Below are 19,910 nucleotides of genomic sequence, written 5' to 3' on the forward strand. Positions count from 1 at the left end.
TTATCAATTTGTAGCCATTTTAACAGACACAGGTAGATGGAAAGTAGCGACCTTGACTTGACTACTTGAATTAGGAAACCTACTGTATGTAATAGCTACTAGGTATATATATACTATAAATAATATATAATATCTTATAATATTAATTACAAATATATACAGTGTATATATTTGTAATTAATATTAATATGCTATTTTTATTTTTTATTTAATAAAAAAAAAGAAAAAGAAAAAGCCATGCATGCAACATTTTTGGTATTCCTTTCTTCTCTTTCAGTGGGCCGAACGCAAAGCCCAGCCCATTTTCCTTTTCCCCTCGGCCCAGCCTGGAGCCGTTTTAAGCCCAGCTCTCAGAAACGGTGCCGTTTTCCTTGTAATAGGAATGTAAATTGGAAACCTAAATGAAGCGATCATGTGTTCTTTCTTAATAATATGAATTGCTTCTGTCTCTCAACATGCAGACAACTATACACACACACACATATATATATATATATATATATGTATATGTATATGTATATATCATTTCATATTTTTTATTAGGATGGGTAATACAACAACATAATAATAATTAAGTAGTCTAACTTATACAATACACACTACTTAATTATTATTTAATATATGTATATCTCAAATATATATATATATATATATATAATGTTGATAATTTATGTTTTAAAGTTCAAGAGTCATTCCAACTTTGAGCAGCTGCTTATGAGGAATATCAAATACCTTATCACTCATTCTCAAGTTCTTCTTCAAGAAATTGAAGGCATAATCAATCATTATCTTCTTCATAATCCCACTTCCTCTCGCTGCCACAACCTCATTCTCCCCCATCAAATGCACCACCCCAGCCCTCACTCCTGCATCAATCAACTCTATCTCCTTCTCCACCATCTGATTATCACCATTCTGATCATCATCGTGATCATGATCATCACCTACCATGTCTCCACTACTTCTCTTGGCAGCTGAAACTCGGGCTAACCAGAACTCTCTTTCTATAAACTCCTTCAACTTCTCGATCAACATCTTCTCAAATGGTTCTTGATCATTATGCACGTCGGTATATCCATACCTTGCTACACAACGGAACATATTGAGCTCCTTAGGCGCCACTCGACGAAACAAGAACCTTTCTTCCACAGGAATTTTTCCAATGGGGAGGGACTTGATGGAGACGAAGATAAGAACTGAGTGTAGAGCCGGGACATTAGCAACATAGTGCTTGAAGATGGGCGGTATGCCTTGAACAAGCTCTGAATAAAACATGGCAAGCCCTGGGATTCGACACACGTTAGCGTTGTCGCTAGATATGATCTCTTTAACGTGCTCCGGAGAGATCTTGTGATCGAGCTCGTAATAGTATTTTCGTCTATAAACATCGTTCCAGACGTACATAATGGTCATTAGAACAACGGCGAATGCTAATGGGAGATAGCCTCCTTGGTCAAATTTGTAAAGTACAGAGCTCAAATAGACCAACTCGACTGAGCCGATAATAAGAACATAGATGATAACGAAGAGTATATTCGTTTTCCATATCATCAGCATTATGAGCACCAGAAATGATGATGTTAAGGTCATCACAAACACCACCGCGATTCCTGCATATTATAATAAAAAGATTCAAACTTTAACTGCGACAACAAATTTAAAATCAAAACCCAGAACTGAAAATTTAGTTTAATGGAGGTAGGGTGAGGGATTACCGTAAGCATGACCGATTTTATCAGTACTTTTAAAACCCGCAGTGACACCAACACAGGCAAGCATGAGTATGTAATTGATTTCGGGGATGTAGACTTGGCCTTCATATTTTTCAGAGGTATGGACGATCTTGACACGAGGAAAGCAACCTAACGAGAGAGACTGTTGGATTATAGAGAAGGTTCCTGAGATCATGGCTTGACTCGCTATGATCGAAGCTAGCACCGCCACCACGAACATGGGCCAGTATAAAGGATCTGCAAGAACCCTCACATCAACGTTAGTTCAAGAATTTGTCTAATAACTTGAGTCTTTTAAAGTATACTTACTGGGTATAGATTCATAGAAAGTGTCTGCAACTGAGTCTTTGTGTTTACGAAGGAAGGAAGCCTGTCCTGTGTAGGCGAGAACGAGTGCCGGGTAGGTGACGGCGCACATGCTAATTTGTATGGACTGAACCGTAAAGTGTCCAACATCTGCAAATAAGGCTTCCGTCCCTACATCCATTTTCCAAAACTTTAAATCAATAATAAAAAAAAAAGGTGAAATACAAATCCATAATATATGAAATTTCTAATTAGTACTAAAATAACTATTGAAAATAATAATTTACAAAATTAAAAAGAATTTTTGTTTCAAGAAGTTAATGTTATAAATATCTATTTTTAAGTGATTCATATATTAAATTTAAATATGTGTATTTAGAGCTTTCCTAAGTATTTTATATACTAAACTTGGTTATGGTCATAAATCATATTTAATTATGGTACATGTATTTAGAATTTTAAGAATTATGAGAGTATTTTTTATTATAAGAACATAAAAAAATTACTAAAAGCCTCCTTATATATAAGTTTGCTAATTTATGAGTGTTGTACTTTTTTTTTATTATAATAAAATATTTTTCTTACTAATCTTACCCATATATATAAAGTACACTACCGAATCACGTAAAATCTTGTGTCGTTTACTTTTCTACTTTTATTTTGTGTTAATTGTACATGCTTTAGTGCCTATATATAATTATATACTTGAAAATTTTTGCAACAACTACAAAAATTAAAATTGAACATTTCTATTAATTTTTTATTTATTTTTTCGTTCTATTTCTAACAAAGTATTACATAGAGTTGTATATATTTTAAAATTTGTTTCCAACAATAACTAGGGTTAAAGATACCTGTAATGGCAAGAACAACACCACCAAGAGAAATCCAAGCATCCTTCTTGTTCCTTTGGAAGTAGTCAATGATGTATTTAGGGTTTAACGCTCTTATAACTCCTGGGTCAAATTTGATGAAGTTGTAGAGACCAATTCCACCAATCATGGCGAACCAAACACAAATTATAGGAGCAAAACTATATCCAACTTTGTCTGTTCCAAGTCTTTGTACCATGAATAGACATATCAAAATTCCAACTGACACCAAGACAATCACATCTGCACAGAATACCAATATATATATATATATATCATTGCATACATCCTCTCTATTTTTGTATCTACATGAATATAAGTTCAAAGTAAGACTACCATCAAATGTTTTTTTTTTTTTTAAAATTGTAATTATTTTGTTTCTTATGTATAAATATTAAATTATATGTATAATTTTGAAAAATTATCAAATAGTCACAAATGAATGAAATAAATAAACTAGATGGGTTATAAGAGTATTAATTAGTAGTAATTATTAAGTCTAATAATTAAAAGAATTGAATAATTGAATAATTGACAATATATATATATATATATATTGATTCTAGTTAAATTTAGTGACGAACATGGGTTGGGTTTAGGTGCATACCTTCTGTCATTTTAGATGTAGCTTCCTTGATGCCTCCAACAGCTGACAAAACTGCCATTAAAAAACAGACAAGTTTAGTTCCTACAATTTCATAGATATATATATATATATATATATATGCATGAGATTAATCATGCATATATAACATAACATATACACGGAACAACGACTATATTGTCTTGTTCCAACAACTAAAACAAATCACACATGTTTAATTTGACTGTTACATACTTAATTAAGTTCTTAATTTTGTTTTTAACTAATTAATATAATTATCGTTAAATATGTAATTTTTTTTATTAATTATTTTATATATGTATATTAAAAAATTATGTTATGATTAATATGAACGCACCTGAGATGGATGGCGTGAGAACACCATCACCGATGACCATAGAGGTGCCAAGCATGGTGGCGAACAAAAGAAAGAGCTTGGCAAAATGGCTATTCTCCAACTTTGATTTGAGTCTCGATGCTGTCTCTAGTCGTTTGCTTGGTAACTCTAATTGGTAATTCGATACATTCGAGTCTTCGGCTTCTTGGCTTGGGATTAAACCCACCTTGGCATATCGACATATCAACGAGTACAATGCAAATGTTCCTCCTATAAATCCATTATACATATATATATATATTATTATTAATTTTAAGCAATATATAATGAACAACTCTAATAATTATATATGAAATAGATTATGAGAATTGGGCACCCTTTTCGTCACCAAACGTGGGGGATTCAAAGAAATTGACAACGAAAACGAAATTAAATATAAAATTATTTAATATATATAAATTTGCGTACCACAATGATAATATTATATATTAATTATTGAATACATATAGGACAAACAAAAATAGTAAAAAAAAAAGTTTAAAAAGAACAAAAATTTAATTAAAAACTAAAAAGAAATAAGAAAAAAAAAATCATGAGGATTTTTTTTTTTTTTTCCAAAAAAGTATATTAGATTAACTATTAATTAATTAATTAGAAAGTACATATATGTCTCTTAATTTTAAGATATAATAAATTAATTCTGAAATTTTACATTTATTTTTTAATTTTTTTCTAAGGAAATAATTAAAATAATTAATAAAAAATCAAAATAAAAATAAAAATTTCTAATACGGTCAAACCAATAAGGTTAAAAGTATAATTTTTTGAATTAAAGTAGTTAAGAGTGTAATTAAAAAGAGTTGAGGTCTCTGATTAAAAAAAAAAAAAAAAAAAGAAAAAGGGGAGTGAGGGTGGGATCTTGCCGTCGCCGTTATCGTTAGCACGCAAAACGATGAGCACGTATTTTATAAGAGGGATCAACGTGAGGGTGTATAAGATCAATGAGAGGACTCCGAGGATGTCGTCATCGTGTTTGATGCCGTCAGTAAACGTGCTTGCGTAGACGTAAAGCGGCGACGTTCCGATGTCTCCGTACACTATCCCGATGCTTTGGAAGGCCAGGTGCAATATCACCGACCACTCCACATTCTTTAAGCAAAAAAAAAAAAAACAAAATAATCAACATGAAAATCAAGAAAAATATATTTATTTAAATTAATTTCTTATTTTCTTAGATTAATTTTTTATATTACAGTTTCTATATCTATAATTTAGTTTATTTTGATTAATCCCCGTGATTTTCCGTCCTAATTTACTATTTATAATCTAAAGTTTTATCATAATTTTATATAGAACCATTAATTTAAATCGAATTAAAATTTAAGAAAAACCCACAAAAAAAAAATAATCTTATATAAATTAAGAAAAAAAAGTTAAATTGCGTTATAAAATTTGAATAAAAACGAAATTAAATTAGAGAGATTGTTACCTTGGAGCCATGGATTCGATGACCGGTGATCTTGGCGGCTTCGAGGTCTAACGAATCATGTCTTTGCAACTTTGGATATGAAACTTTTCTTCTTTGAAGTTGTTCGGGTATGACTATTTCGTCTTGGTTTTCACTCGTTTCGGGTTCTTGAGTAATAGAAGTGGGCATTTTTCTAATTTATGTCAAATTATAAGAAGATTATATGTAGATAATATACATATATAGAGAGAGAGAGAGAGAGGAAGGGAGGGAGAGAGAGAGAGAAGGAGATAATTAAGTAGCTCTAGTGATGGAGTGGGAAAATGAATATGGATACTAGCTCCATACTTATACACAAAGGAAGACGGCCTCTTTTTGAATATATATATATATATCAAATAAAATGTTGGTTTTAATAAATTATAATTCATGTATCTTTCATGGGTAAATTTTTAAAATAATATTTAAGACTTTTTGTTTAGAGTTCGAATGGTGATGGCTGCACGATTCGCATAACAAAGGATCTTAAATAATAATAATAATAATAATAATAATATAAATTACACCCTAATTTTATTTATTATTAATAATTTAAAAGGAGAAATAATATTAAAAATAAAGAAATTAAATCAAATTATAAAAATATAAAATAAAATTATTGAATGGTTAATATGTTTAATTTTCTATAAAAAAAAATTACGAGTTAAAATTGAGTTATTAATAAAATTTATGTGTTTTACTTAAAAAATAATAATAATAATAAAATTTTAATTTAGACGTAATAAATTAACTAATAATTTAATTTATTATTATTATATATAATATAACGATGTACATAATATACACGTATACATAAGGAATATGATGCTAAGATTCCATCAATACTAAGAAAAGGTGCCTGATTAAAACTATAATATACACACATAACATATATATATATATAAACACACACAACCTCATTTTGTTCCCCCTACTTCAAAAAATTTATATATATTTCAAGTGTTGAATTATATATATATATATATTTACAACTAACTAAAAAATAATTGTTTAATTATTTTATAATACATCTAAAATATCAATCTTTTGAGATTTTTACACTATGTATCATCTTTAGATTTATATTTATTATTAATTAAAAATATTTATAAAATTTTTAAAAATAAAAAAAATTAAGGGTTTTAAAATAATTTCATCACGTAAATATATAATATTTTTATAATAAAAAATTAAATTTATTATTTAATAAAATAAATATTAAATTAAATACGCGTAAAACAAAAAAATGCAGCGTGAGAGTTTGTTATTGTCACGTGTGGCTTGTGCATAAAGGGCGGGATGCACCTACTTGACCAGTTCGCATCCCTGTGTTTTTTCAACTCCAATTTTGACTTTTTTAACGGCTATTATTGTATTTATGAACTAAAACAAAATTATAAAATATAAAATATTATTATATTTAATTTATTATATATATATATACATATTTAATCGCTTTATAACATTTCATGTAAATTTAATCATAATATATTTAGTTTTATTTTTATATATTAAGATAATTTATATTTTTATACTAAAAAAATCAACCATTTACCTTGAAACTATAAATTCATGAAATATATATATATATACATATTAGGAGGTCTAGGAAATATTATTTTCCAAGTAACTCTTATTTATCACAATATTAATATATATATATATTATAATTTTAATAATCAAATTTTAAGAAATGGGTCATTAATTATACCATGATTATTAGAAAATTCAACAACTTTTTTTTTTAATTTTTTTTTTTGAAAAGTCAACAATTTTTGTCTCTTCTAAAAGATATATATATATATATATATATATATCACTTTTCGTGAGTGTATATATCATTGTCTCCATCACAACCTAATTAATTTAGAATATTTACACATTTTCTTACTTTTATATATTTAAAATATTTATATTTTTTATTAATTATATTGAGTTTGATTTAAAATTTAATTCTTTTTATATAATATAAACATAAATATAATTTAGAACATGATAAATTATAAATTATAAAATTATAAATATAATTACAAGGGAAGAAAAACTATTATTAGTGGCAATTAATATATTCTCTAGCATGCAACGGACCTGCAAGATGGGGGAAGAAAAAAAAAATTGTGGTGGTAAAAGTCAATCACCAATCAGAAAGCTCCACGTGGATATTCTTAGCAATAATGTTAATTAATTATTCAACATATCGTAATTAATTATAGTGTTTGTATAACATTCACTAATCATTTTATTTATTAAAAATATTTATGTTTTATATTTTGTTTATTGCATAATATTTATTATACACAATAAAATAGTTTTAGAAATTAGAAAAGAAAAAAAGTATAAACATTTTTATCAAATTATTAGAGATTTTTTAAACATTAATAATGTTTTAAAATTTTGTTAATTTAATTAATTAATTAATTAATTAATTAATTAATCCCGTCATAAATGTCAACATGGTATTAAGATTTGATGGCATCATAATTACATAGTACAATCATGCTATAGTTTATCAAAATCTATAATCAACCTCATTAAAATCATATATATATATATATATATGTCACTAAGTTGAAAACTTTAAATGGTTACTTACCAAACTACCCATCTTGCCCTAACAAACGTATGTATGTGTGTGTTTGTATATATATATATATATATATATATATGAGATGTTGCCTGTCTTGCGGCAACACATGGTTCATAATAAATCAATAATTACTTGAAATCATTAATCAATTAATTATATCAAGTTGTCAACTTAATTAATTTTTTTAATATTGAAAATCAATAATTACTAATATACAACATAATTTTTTTAAAAATAATTAAAGAATACTTGAGCAATTAAATATTGATTATAGTATAATCGTCCTCGAGCAATAATTCGGCTGAAAATATAATAAAATATAAAATAAATATGAAATTATTAATTTCCACAAATAATTAATTATATCGCATAAAAATTAAAGAGTGAAATATCACGTGCGGTTTCTTATTCTCACGTGTGGCTTGTGACGGTGGATCCGAGGTATTGAGGCGGTTTGGTCAATAGCCCAACTTTGACTTTTCTTCTTTTTTTTTTATTTAATTGGTAATTATTATGATTATTATATTATTTTACTAAAATATGATTACAAGAGCAAGGAGAATTATAAATTGATTTTTTAATATAAATTTAATGATATATTTTTAAGTCTAACTTTTTACGTATTTAAATTAAATATTTCAAATGTGAAAAAAATAATTTAAAGTCGAATTATAATATTTATAAGAAATATTCTCACACTAAATCGAACCCCAAAATATAATCTCTAAATCCGTAATTATAAAATTAAAATATAATCATATATTAAATATTAAAATTAATATTATATATATATATATCAAATAATTAGCATTAAATTTAAACGGAAAAAGAAGTTCAATACAATTTAAAAATAATATATATATTCTCTAGCTCCCACTATGAAAAAGAAAAGTATGATTATAAGAGACTTTCTCAAATCAGAAAGTTACACATCAATAATGATTAATTATTAATGTGATTAATTTAATTATAAGTTTTATATCACTTTCAACAACAATTTTAATTTTTAGTATAAAGTATAACATAATCAATGTAAAAGCCTAGAATTTAAATGTAAACAAATTCAAAAATTAAATGCGAAAACGAATAATAGAATTAGAGTTTTGTAAAACCCTAATTTTTTTTTTTTTTTGCATCAGTAGCGTTAGTTCAACCCTATTAACATATATAACATAACATGTATCATTCAATAACCAAATTCGATCGTACACATAAAGAAAATACTTGAAACAAGTTATTCAATTTTTAAATTTTCTCCATTGTATATCCATTATTATAGTAGTTTACGAATTCACAAGTTCTCATTTTACAAATGAGTTACTTGTTACCAACTGTGTAATTATTCCATTTTACTAGTCATACTCTCTGCTTCGTCTCCTCTATACGCTAGGTTCGGAAGCATGCAGCTCTGATCCAGTCTCCGGTCCTACTTCATCTGTAAGTGATAGAAAATGAGTATATATAAACTCAGCACAGTAAATTCAAATCACAAATATAATATGGAAATCTAGTTAAATGCTTATTCTTCTAGTTTTTCCCCCCCATTCTATTGGTCACGCATTCTTTTCTACCCACACTCTCCGACTACTACTTATCTAACTCTACCATAATTATCACATCTCCTTGATGAAAAATTATCAACTCTGCTGTAACGACCTCAGAATGTCTAAAGAAATAAATTATAACTTAAGTGCGGAAGCGAAATAAATAGTTAAAGTTTACATTCCTTACACATAAACTTAAGAACTCAAATAGTGCTACGGAAATTAACTTTTTGAAGGAAATACAAAACAAAAAAAAGAAAATAAACAAAAAATAAATAAAACTGGTATCCTACTCGTAACCCTCTTGTGGATCAAGTTCTGGATCCTGATTCTCTTGATATGAAATGGTTAAATAAAAAATGAGGTACACTAGCCCAATAAGAATATCGCGCTACTCACCGATACAGAAATGAAGTTTGGTAAAAAATTAAAACAACTAATGAAGTACTTAATTAAATAAATACATTTCTTAATAATAAAACCATTTATTACCCACTTATCATAGTGAGATTTACAAAAGTAACCTATAGAAATAATAACATTATACATATCATGATTTCATATGCAATTGGTAACATGCACACATTATAAATCCATATTCAATAAATCAAACAATAACATTTTCTTTTATCGGCCTCCTGGTATCAATGGAGATTCATAGGGATGTTCCCGCTACACGTGAACCATTTTCTTCAACATTCTCAATTAAAGGGTCGTCCCTATACCCCGTCCGATATGAGTACCAAACTACTAAACTTTAATACTCTGTCCGGTATGATGGTGAAACGGGTCGTCTCATACTCTGTTCGGTATGAACGCCAAATTATCAAGTCCCGATACCATGTTCGGTATGAGACAACATTCACGGTAGGATTTTTTATTGTACCTGGTCCGTCCACCATCTCTCAGGATATCCAGTAAGATTGTCGTTCCATCCATTCACTTAATCATACAAATTTTCCATTTTTCTTTAGTCTCCATTTTTCAAATCAACCATAATCACATAAATAAATAAACATGCATCAAGGAATGCAATCATATCTCGGTCTCTTAATTTAACAGTAGTTACGTAAGGCAGCAATACATGCATTCAAATCATAAAATTGATAAATCAGATACTATAATAATTTAAACTGTAAAATAAATCAACATAAATCAATAGAGAATAATTTTCGGTTCTGCCTCCATTAATAACCCGTAATTAATTATAGATATTTTTTAAGTTTCACGAAATACCATATTACTTAAAATTAAACTTTAATTTTATAACAGAGGATATGGTGAGAAATTCTTACTCAATTTGATGTCCGAAAGGCTAAACTGTTGACTGCGCCTATTGGCGGTCCCCGGGTTCCCTGAATTTTTTTTTTGGGAATCAAAACGCACTATAAGTACCTAAAAATGTCCCGAAAAATCCAAAATCAGCCTCAGGGTCCAATTTTGGCCAATTTTGAAATTCCGGCATGGCAGCTTTGCCGAGCTTTGGCGACGGCGCCACCGCCTGCAGCGGCAGTCTGCCTCGGGTCGATTGTTTACAGTCGAATTCGGCTGATTTTACATCGATCCCTGCAAGAAAACACGTTAAGGGGCCTCGATTGGCTGAAAAAAATACAAAAAACCAAAACTCACTGACGGCGGGGCTCTCCGGTGCGGCGACTCCTTTGGCTCACGTTGCGGTTGGATGTTTTGCTCTAGTCAACATGTAGAAAAGGAAACAGTGATCAAAATGGTGAAAAAATTATGTCAAACGGGAATCGGGAATGGCCTCATCGAAGGCATTTTGTGAAATTCTCTGCGGCAGCGCCACCGGGCTTTGCCCGCGGTTTTAAAGCCAATCAGCCAGTCTTTTTGCTTCGATTTGGCCATGGGGGTGTTTAGAATTGAATTCCGAGTAAAGGAGAAATTTTTTACCTCTTTTAGCGGTCAGAAAAGGCTCCGATGCAACGGTGGGTGGTGGTATTCTCCTTTTCGGTGGCTGGGTCTCCTTCTCCAGCAAGGGCGTCAGGCGGCTAGAGTTAGGATTTGGTGTGAAGATGGTTATTTATATCCATTCTCATTTAATCTGGGTCGTCTATCGCGTTTGATATGGACCGTCCAATCGTGATTAAATAAGGAGTGGATCTAGGCCATTCATCGCGATCTAATCTTGACCGTTCACTGCGATCTAATATGGACCGTCTGATCGTGTTTAAATCTGGCCGTCCGATCGCATTTAGGGAGGGAACGCATCTAGGCCGTCAGTGTGTCCGGGAACTGATCTGGGTCGTTTGATCGTGGGCACGCAGATCGGCTGTATGGCACCGCGTCAACGTCCGTTGCCACACGACGCATCTTGGTTCGTCAGGGCTACTGACCGAGTATCCTACGTGGTAAAACTTTTTTAAATTATATTTTAACCCTAAGTTTCTGATTTTCTTTCAAAAATATCCTCAGAACCTAAATTTTCACCATTTTTTTCTAAAATTATTTTCAATTTTATCCTCCATCATATTTCTTTCATTTTTACACTAAATTAAAATTAAAAAATTAAAAAATATATTTATTATTAATTTAATTTAAAATTAAATAAATTTGGGCATTATATCTGCTATGTGTAATCACCACACTGAATCCCTCCCTATATTACCAAGGTACCTGTCCCATCGGCCCTAACCCGACCACTCACTCACATTGTTACTCCCATATAACCCTTTTTTCTCACCATTCGACCCCAAGTTGGCCACTCACACACACCGTTACTATTTCCTTCCATCACTAATATCGGCGACTCAACTTGTTACTAGTCTGGCAGCTCCCAGGCGTCACCAGTATCAGCAACCGACTTACCCTTTTAAGCAATGATAACCAATATAGATGTCCCAATTCTAAGCCAATATCACAACCAATAATATACCATCTCTACAATCATACTCAAGTACCACATATATAAGCATATTTAACAAACATACAAGTTAAATTCAATTTACCACATTTGTAAGTGTAACACCCCGTTTTTTTTTTCCTTCTAATGGTATAAGATAAAGCACTCATACGACTCAACACACAAATCCCATATCATTCCAACCATGCATAAGAGAAACTTGTCCACATTCATTGCTCCAAATCAATTGTACATACATCTCTACCTCTACAACACATAGTAACACATTATCAAACATTTCTAGAAGTTCAATACCCAAACTAAGACACATTTTCAAAACTACTTTAAATCACAAACAAAACTTGTGCCTTATGGCACTACCGACGGGGTTCCGTTACCAGCCGCTCGGATCCCGACTCCGTTCTTACTCCACCTGTGAATGATGAGAAGTGAGTTCACATAACTCAATACGATAAAAATCAAGTTGTAGGTGCAGTATGCAGTGACAAGAATTTTCAGAAATGTCTATATGCATTTATCCTACCCAACCCAAAACAACTCATAACCCCCCTCCCTACACTAATCATCAAGGTCCTACCCCAAGGAAACAGTACGACCAAGCAGCCACACCCACACAACAACCATCCATTAGCTCACGTCACCAACATCGGCGACTCATACTCTCTCCCCCCATCACCCGACCTCATGAGGCCACACACACACACAAACACCTTCATTCCACGTCATCAATATCGGCGACTCATATCCACTCCTCCACCTCTCGACCTAAATAGGCCACGCACACACACAAGTACCATCATCTCGCGTCACCAACATCGGCGACTCATACTCACTCCTCCACCTCTCGACCTAAAGAGGCCACACACACACACAAGTACCATCATCTCGCGTCACCAATATCGGCGACTCATACTCACTCCTCCAACTCTCGACCTCGTTGGGCCACGCACACACACAAGCATTTCCACCTCCCGTCACTAACACCGGTGACTCATACACTCTCCTACACCTCTCGACCTTGTTAGGCCACACACACACACATATCACCTCCTCACGCCACCAACATCGGCGGCTCACACCACCCCCCACCAACGTGCTCCAACTCTCCCATCCTAAACCGCACGCTCCCATCTACCCTTACACCATGCTAATCCCAAGTGCTCTACACTATTCGCCCCCTCCCCCCCCCCCCCCCCTTCTCTAACTTACTAACCCCTACTGTTCATATTACCCCTCTTTTCTCATCCGAACCCCCTCAAATCCTGATTCCTATTCCCCTCTATCGTACCTTCCCCTTCCCTCTCTTACCGCCCCCTACGTACCACTTCCCATATCCTTCTACCTCCTCCCGTTTCCTCTACACTTTTGCCTACCTAGGGCGGTTAACCTCTCGGCTTGCACCGTCTCACTCCATACACATGCCCTTACCACCGTGCATTTCAGGGAAATACATCGCCTCCTATTAGCAACTCCCTCCATGCCTCCACCAACGCACACACCTCATTTTGTCATCTCGGGTTTCTCTCCCACCCGCGTTCCCTAGATTGTCCTCTCACATCTTCCTCACTCTGTTCTACCCGCACCACCCCCATTTTTCCCCCACGGCTCCCTGTACACCTCCAACACCTCCATACTTTCATTTCTTCCCCCGGTCTCCTCCGCGAACGTGCGGAATAACCCCACGCTTTACTGCCTACCTTCACCGCTCAACTTCGTCGCGCCATTACCGACTCCTTAACCTGCAACAAAAACTCACCACACCAAACAACTCAAATTTTCACCGTACCTCCCGTTTCCATCTTCATTCTTTCTGCCGGTCGCGTCGTCCGTCCACGGCCTCCTTCCCTCTCCCTTCTTGCTCCCCTCCGCTCTCTCATCTCTCCTCTCTCCTTCTGGAACTTTCCTTCCCTTCTTCTTCTCGGCTCACTTCTTTCCCTCCTTTTTTCTCTTTTTTTTCTTTTTTTTTTCTTTCTCTTCTCCCTTTCCCGACCTCCCTTTATACCTTGCTAGCCTACCGAAAATGACGTCGTTTTCCTTCATCCCAAACGACGTCGTTTTTTTTTCTTTCAAAACGACGTCGTTTTTCCCCTCTTTAAAACGACGTCGTTTCCTACCTATTAGAAATTTATTTATTTATTTATTTTTATTTTATTTTATTTTTTTTGTTTCTAGTCCTTACAGTAAGTAGTCAACATTTCTATACACCTTTTAAATACACAAATACACTTATATTACGCGCAAACACAAACCCACTGTTACTGTTCTCCATTCTACATTCCTAATCTCTTTTTCTCTCACCCAGCAACACACCTTTATTAACCAACTACAAACCCGCACCTCTTCCAAACCATCCCCTACTATGTGTTTCTTCATCCTCTCACCTCTATCTCTCTCACCTCACTGCACTTTTTTCTCTATCACCCTCAATCACCCTGTAACCCCACATGCTTCCATCCAAAACACGTTCCTTGCATTCCGTTCCGTCTCTCTTCTCATGCCAAAACCCCTTCCAGACCCTCTCAGCATCTCACTTCCCCTCCTACAACCTGATTTTAGTATGTTTCCCTATCTCTCCCTTTTTCGGATGACCGCCTAGAGCACACACACACTCTCTCTTTCTCTCTAATGCTCATCTCTTATTTTCTTCCCCTTATGGTATTCGTCTAAATTTCACTCTCCTGCACATATATCGCTCTCTCTCGACTCACCCTTCCCATACCTATTTATTTCTCCTCCCATGGATTCCTCTACTATTCTTCACTCACAGTCCTAATCGAACCTTCCCGTAACTGAAATCCTTCCTTCGCTCTCCTATTCCTTCAAGCTCCTATTTCCTCCTCTAATTCCTTACACTGTATCGACAACACCGTAGAAACTCAAATGCCAGATGCCATTTCAATGTTTGCAAGATTGAATTTACATTACAAATTTACCATTCCTATGTTTGAAATTCAAATTCACCATACCTCCAGTCTCCATCGTCCTCCACACTGCCACAACTCACTTCCTCGTTTAACTCATCTCCTTCTTCTTCAGCTCCCTCTCCCATCCTCGACAGACTCCTATCTTTTCGTCTCTTTCTTCTCCGGCTCTCTCTATCTTTCTCTCTCTCTCTCTCTCTCTCGAATTTTCTCTCGATAATCTCATCTCTTCTCTTCCTATGTAACGTTCCGTTTTTTTTTTCAGTGGCGTAGTCTTAAATAGGTTAGTATATAGAACACTCGTGTCTCATTTCAAATCAATCGCATACATAAAAGAAAATACTGCAACCAATTGATTAATTTCTAATAGAACTTCTCAATCGTAAGTGCATCAATACAGTGGAGTACGAATTTCATAAATTCTTATTTTACATGTGATTTATATTACTACTAACTATGTAAGTATCCAATTCTACCAGTAGTAAACCCTGTTCCGTTTCTTATATATGCTAGCTTCGGAAACTGACAACTTCGATCCCGACTTTAGCCCTACATCATATGTAAATAATAGAGAGTGAGTACATATAACTCAGTACAATAAATTTGAATCACGAGTATAGCATGAAAACCCAATTAAAATCTCATTATATGTTTTCCCTTCCCACTACCTAGGTCATACATTCTTCTTACCCACTATCCCTACTACTACTCCTCTAATTCTATGGTGCTACCAAGTTTCCTTCGTAATCAACTGTCAAAAACATTAGGTGTGGTTACCCCCTGACATCAGCTCCTCGGCCCTGACTTGGACACTTACCCACACTGTTACCCCCATCCGTCACCAGTATCGGTGACCATTCTTTACTTTTTCACCACTCGACCACTACCTGGCCACCCATACACACCATTACTATTTTCTTCCGTCATCAACATCGGCGACTCAACCCATTACTAATCTGGAAACCCCCAAGCATCACCACTATCGACAATTGACTTATCCTTTTTAGGTAACGATAACCAATATCGGCGTCCTCAACTCAACCACTTCTAGGGCAACCTTACCCCATCCCTACTCAATATGCTACGCATACTCACATACCTAACCCACACGCTGGGTATTCCAACATTAGTTATTACCAAACCATCAACATGGTCAAGCAATTCCCAAGTTTACAAATATGTTTAAAGAATATACGACAATACACACCCACACCACACACATCCACATACAGTACATTTACACAAATACACATCTACACCAAATACTCACACACACAACCCCTACATGCCTACACTCACTATTCCCTAACCCTTATAATGCTCACACATGCAATTCGTAAATTTACAACCATATTTATAGAATATACACCAATACACATCCGCATAACACACACCCACACACAGCACATTTACACAAATACACATCTACACCAAATACCCACACACACAACCCCTACATGCCTACACTCACTGTTCCATAACCATCTAAATACTCACACACCACCCCTACATGCCTACACTCACTGTTTTCAACCATTCCACTCCCCGTTCCTCTCTTTCCTTCTCTTTGTTTTTCTCGGCTTCCAGCACTCTTCTTTCTATCATTATCACTCTCTCACAGCCCTTCGCCTCTCCCTATCTCTCTATTTTAGCATTTTGTCTCCTATTCTCCCGTACCCATCCTACTTCCAACCGTTCCACTCTCAGTCCTTCTCTTCCCTCCTCTTTGCTTTTTTATCGATTTCTAGCACTCTTCTCCCTAGCATTATCAATCCCTCACAGCACTTCGTCTCTCCCTCTCTCTCCCTTTCAGCATTTTGCCTCCCCTTCTCCCGTGCTCGTTCTACTTCTTCAGACTCATACCAATTCACCTCGCCTCCCCACGGACTCTCTTACACCTATTCACTCACCGTCCTCTTTTCACTAACCATAACTAAAACTTACCTTCACTCTCCCATTCCTCATTTCTTCTACTTTCTTTCCTAATTCCTTCCACTGTCTAGACTACACCTCACTGTACCTATCGATCTCTTCTCCCGCGACTTCCTCCCTTTCTCTTCACTCACAACTCCAACCAAACTATTCCGCCACTCACGATCTCTTTCCGCTCTCCCATTCAATCAATCACTATTTCCTAACTCCATTTCCTTAACTATTTAGACATTCCTTCAATATTTACAGTCACAATTCCACATTTCATCATCATCCTATACTCGGTATTTAAATTTACCATACCTCCAATCTCCATTGTTTTTTGCACCTCTGTAGCTCACACCGTCGCCTTCCTCTTTTTCCTGCTCTCTTTTCTCGTTCCTTCCCTCTCCAACCTCTCTCTTTCTCGAATCTTCTATCACTAGCCTCTTTATTCTCTTTCCCGTTCTCCCTTTTCTTTCCTCATTTGTTTTTCTTTTTGTTTTTCTCTTTTTTTTTCTTTCTCCTATTTATACTCGCCCTACTACTCATCCTGGCCATTTATCCCATCTCACCATCTACACTCATCCTAGCTGTCCATCCACTCTCACAAACCCCACCTATCCTAACAGTCCATCTCATCCTCCAAACGACACTATTCACTCCTCTCCCTCTCCCAAGTATATATATATATATATATATTTATATATTATTATTATTACCATATATATATATATACATATAAATACATTATTTTTTTTCCTTCATCCAAATCTCAGTTATTGCATCCTATTTTCCCCTTTTTCCTTTTTTTTTCTTTTCTTCATCTTATTTATACCCCACCTGCCAACCATCCCAATTGTCCATTCTTATCCCACAATCTGCACCGTTCCTTCTCATCCCTCTCCCTCCTCTATACATATATATATATATATATCATTATTATTATTATTATCATCATTCATTTTTTTTACAACAAAAAAAAAATCCAGTTATTACAGATTTAAATTTTTTACACAATAATTTGAATGTCCAATATAGATAGGTGAATGTCCATTCTAAAAGAATAAACAAAAATTAAAGAAATAAATTAAAAGTAATAATTAAGCATCCTAGGACGACATTCACTAACTTTTAAAGGGAATCCGGGTAATTATACTCTGTACGGTGATGGGCACCAAACATTTCACCGTCTTGATACTTTGTACGGTATGAGAGTGAACCATATCTCTCAAACTTTACTGGTAAGGGACTTCTCAGTCCCGTCTGACTGAGGTAATATTCATGGTAGAATTCTCTATGTACTAAGCCCGTCCACCTTTTCTCGGGTACCCAGTCAGTCTTTCACAATACAAATTTTTATCAATATAACAATCAATCATGCAATACCAATAGCTCATTTTATATTCACATATCAATTAAACTACATTCATGCTAATAGTATATAATCGAATAAACCATATCAATCGACAAGCCTATAGAAAATATAAATTTAGAATATGCACCATATAATAAAAAGTCAATAGAGCAGTACAAGAAAATAAACAGAAAATCAAAACAATCGTGAACTAACTGGTTCAACTCTACTAGTTTCTTGTAATTATTTTTAGGATTTTTTAATTTTTCATAAAAATAAGAAATTATGCATCGTTAAGCCTTAATTTGTCGTAACAGAGAATAGGGTAAGGGATCTTTACCCGGATCGGTATTTTGGGATATTGCACTCTACTACGCTTCCTACCAGGTATCAAATTTCCTGAATTTTTCCAGCAAAATCTAAAGCACTTATCACGTACCTAAAAATACCATAAAAATCTAAAATCGGTATCCAAAATTATGGCTAATTTTGGGGTTCCAGCACGACGGCGCCGACTCTGCCGCCCAAGACAGCGATTCGCCTTGGCCTAGCTACTTTTGGCTGGTTTTTGGGCAGTTTTGGTAGTATCCTTATAAAAAAATACGTTAAGGGCATTGGATGGACGAAAAATCATAAAAAAATCGAACCTACCAGGGAGGGGACCTCTGAGTGCGGCAGCTCCGCCGATTCTCCTTCGCGGTTGAGGTTCTTTCTTCGGTTAACCTGCACAAAAAAGGATGATGAACACAATGATCAAAAAATTACGTGAAACAGGAATTAGGAAGGGGCTCATCGGAGGGATTTTGGGGTTTTGGCCGCAACGGCTCTGCTGGGCTTTACCTACGGTTTTCGGCTCACCCGTTGTCTCTTTTGCTTTGATTTGGCCACATGAGTGCTTGGAATCGAATTCTGAGCGAGTATGAGAAATTTTTACCTTTTTTGACGGTCGGCAGTGGCTCCGGTGCGGCGACGATCGGCTGTCAGCCTCCTTCTCTAGTGTTTAGGTTTTCTTCTCTAGCGGGGTCTAGCAGCTAGGGTTTGAGTTCCCGTGTGGTGCAAGGTATTTATATCCATCCCGCGTTGATCTGAATTGTCCATTGTGATCGATCTCGTTCTTCCGTCCGATCGCGCCTAAGGAGAAAATGAATCTGGACCGTCCATCGTGATTTGATCTCGGTCGTCCGATCGCACTTAAAGAGAAAATGAATTTGAACCGTCCATTGCGATTTAATATCGACTGTCCGATCATGTAACACCCCAAAATAAATTAAAATTAAAATTAATAAAAGTAATTTTTTAATTTATTTGGTGTAAAAATGAAGAAAAATAGATGGGGGTGAAATTGAAAAT

The 19,910-nt window shown here is 34.2% G+C and overlaps 1 protein-coding gene across 1 annotated transcript; it reads right to left on the bottom strand.

The window, feature by feature from the left end:
* Nucleotides 1–440: 440 nt before the first annotated feature.
* LOC110821303 (potassium transporter 5-like) lies at nt 441–5,649 on the bottom strand. The gene is made up of 8 exons (XM_088220039.1): nt 5,342–5,649; nt 4,776–5,001; nt 3,874–4,122; nt 3,519–3,569; nt 2,894–3,154; nt 2,043–2,210; nt 1,716–1,970; nt 441–1,610 (listed from the first exon to the last, which is right to left on the bottom strand). The coding sequence occupies exons 1-8, from the start codon at nt 5,507–5,509 to the stop codon at nt 676–678; spliced, it is 2,313 nt and encodes a 770-aa protein (XP_088076165.1). The 5' UTR covers nt 5,510–5,649; the 3' UTR covers nt 441–675.
* Between the last annotated feature and the right edge of the window lie 14,261 nt (nt 5,650–19,910).

Source organism: Carica papaya, chromosome 5 (genome assembly GCF_054855325.1).
Source record: "Carica papaya isolate Zhongbai chromosome 5, ASM5485532v1, whole genome shotgun sequence".
In the NCBI taxonomy this organism is placed as follows: Eukaryota; Viridiplantae; Streptophyta; class Magnoliopsida; order Brassicales; family Caricaceae; genus Carica; species Carica papaya.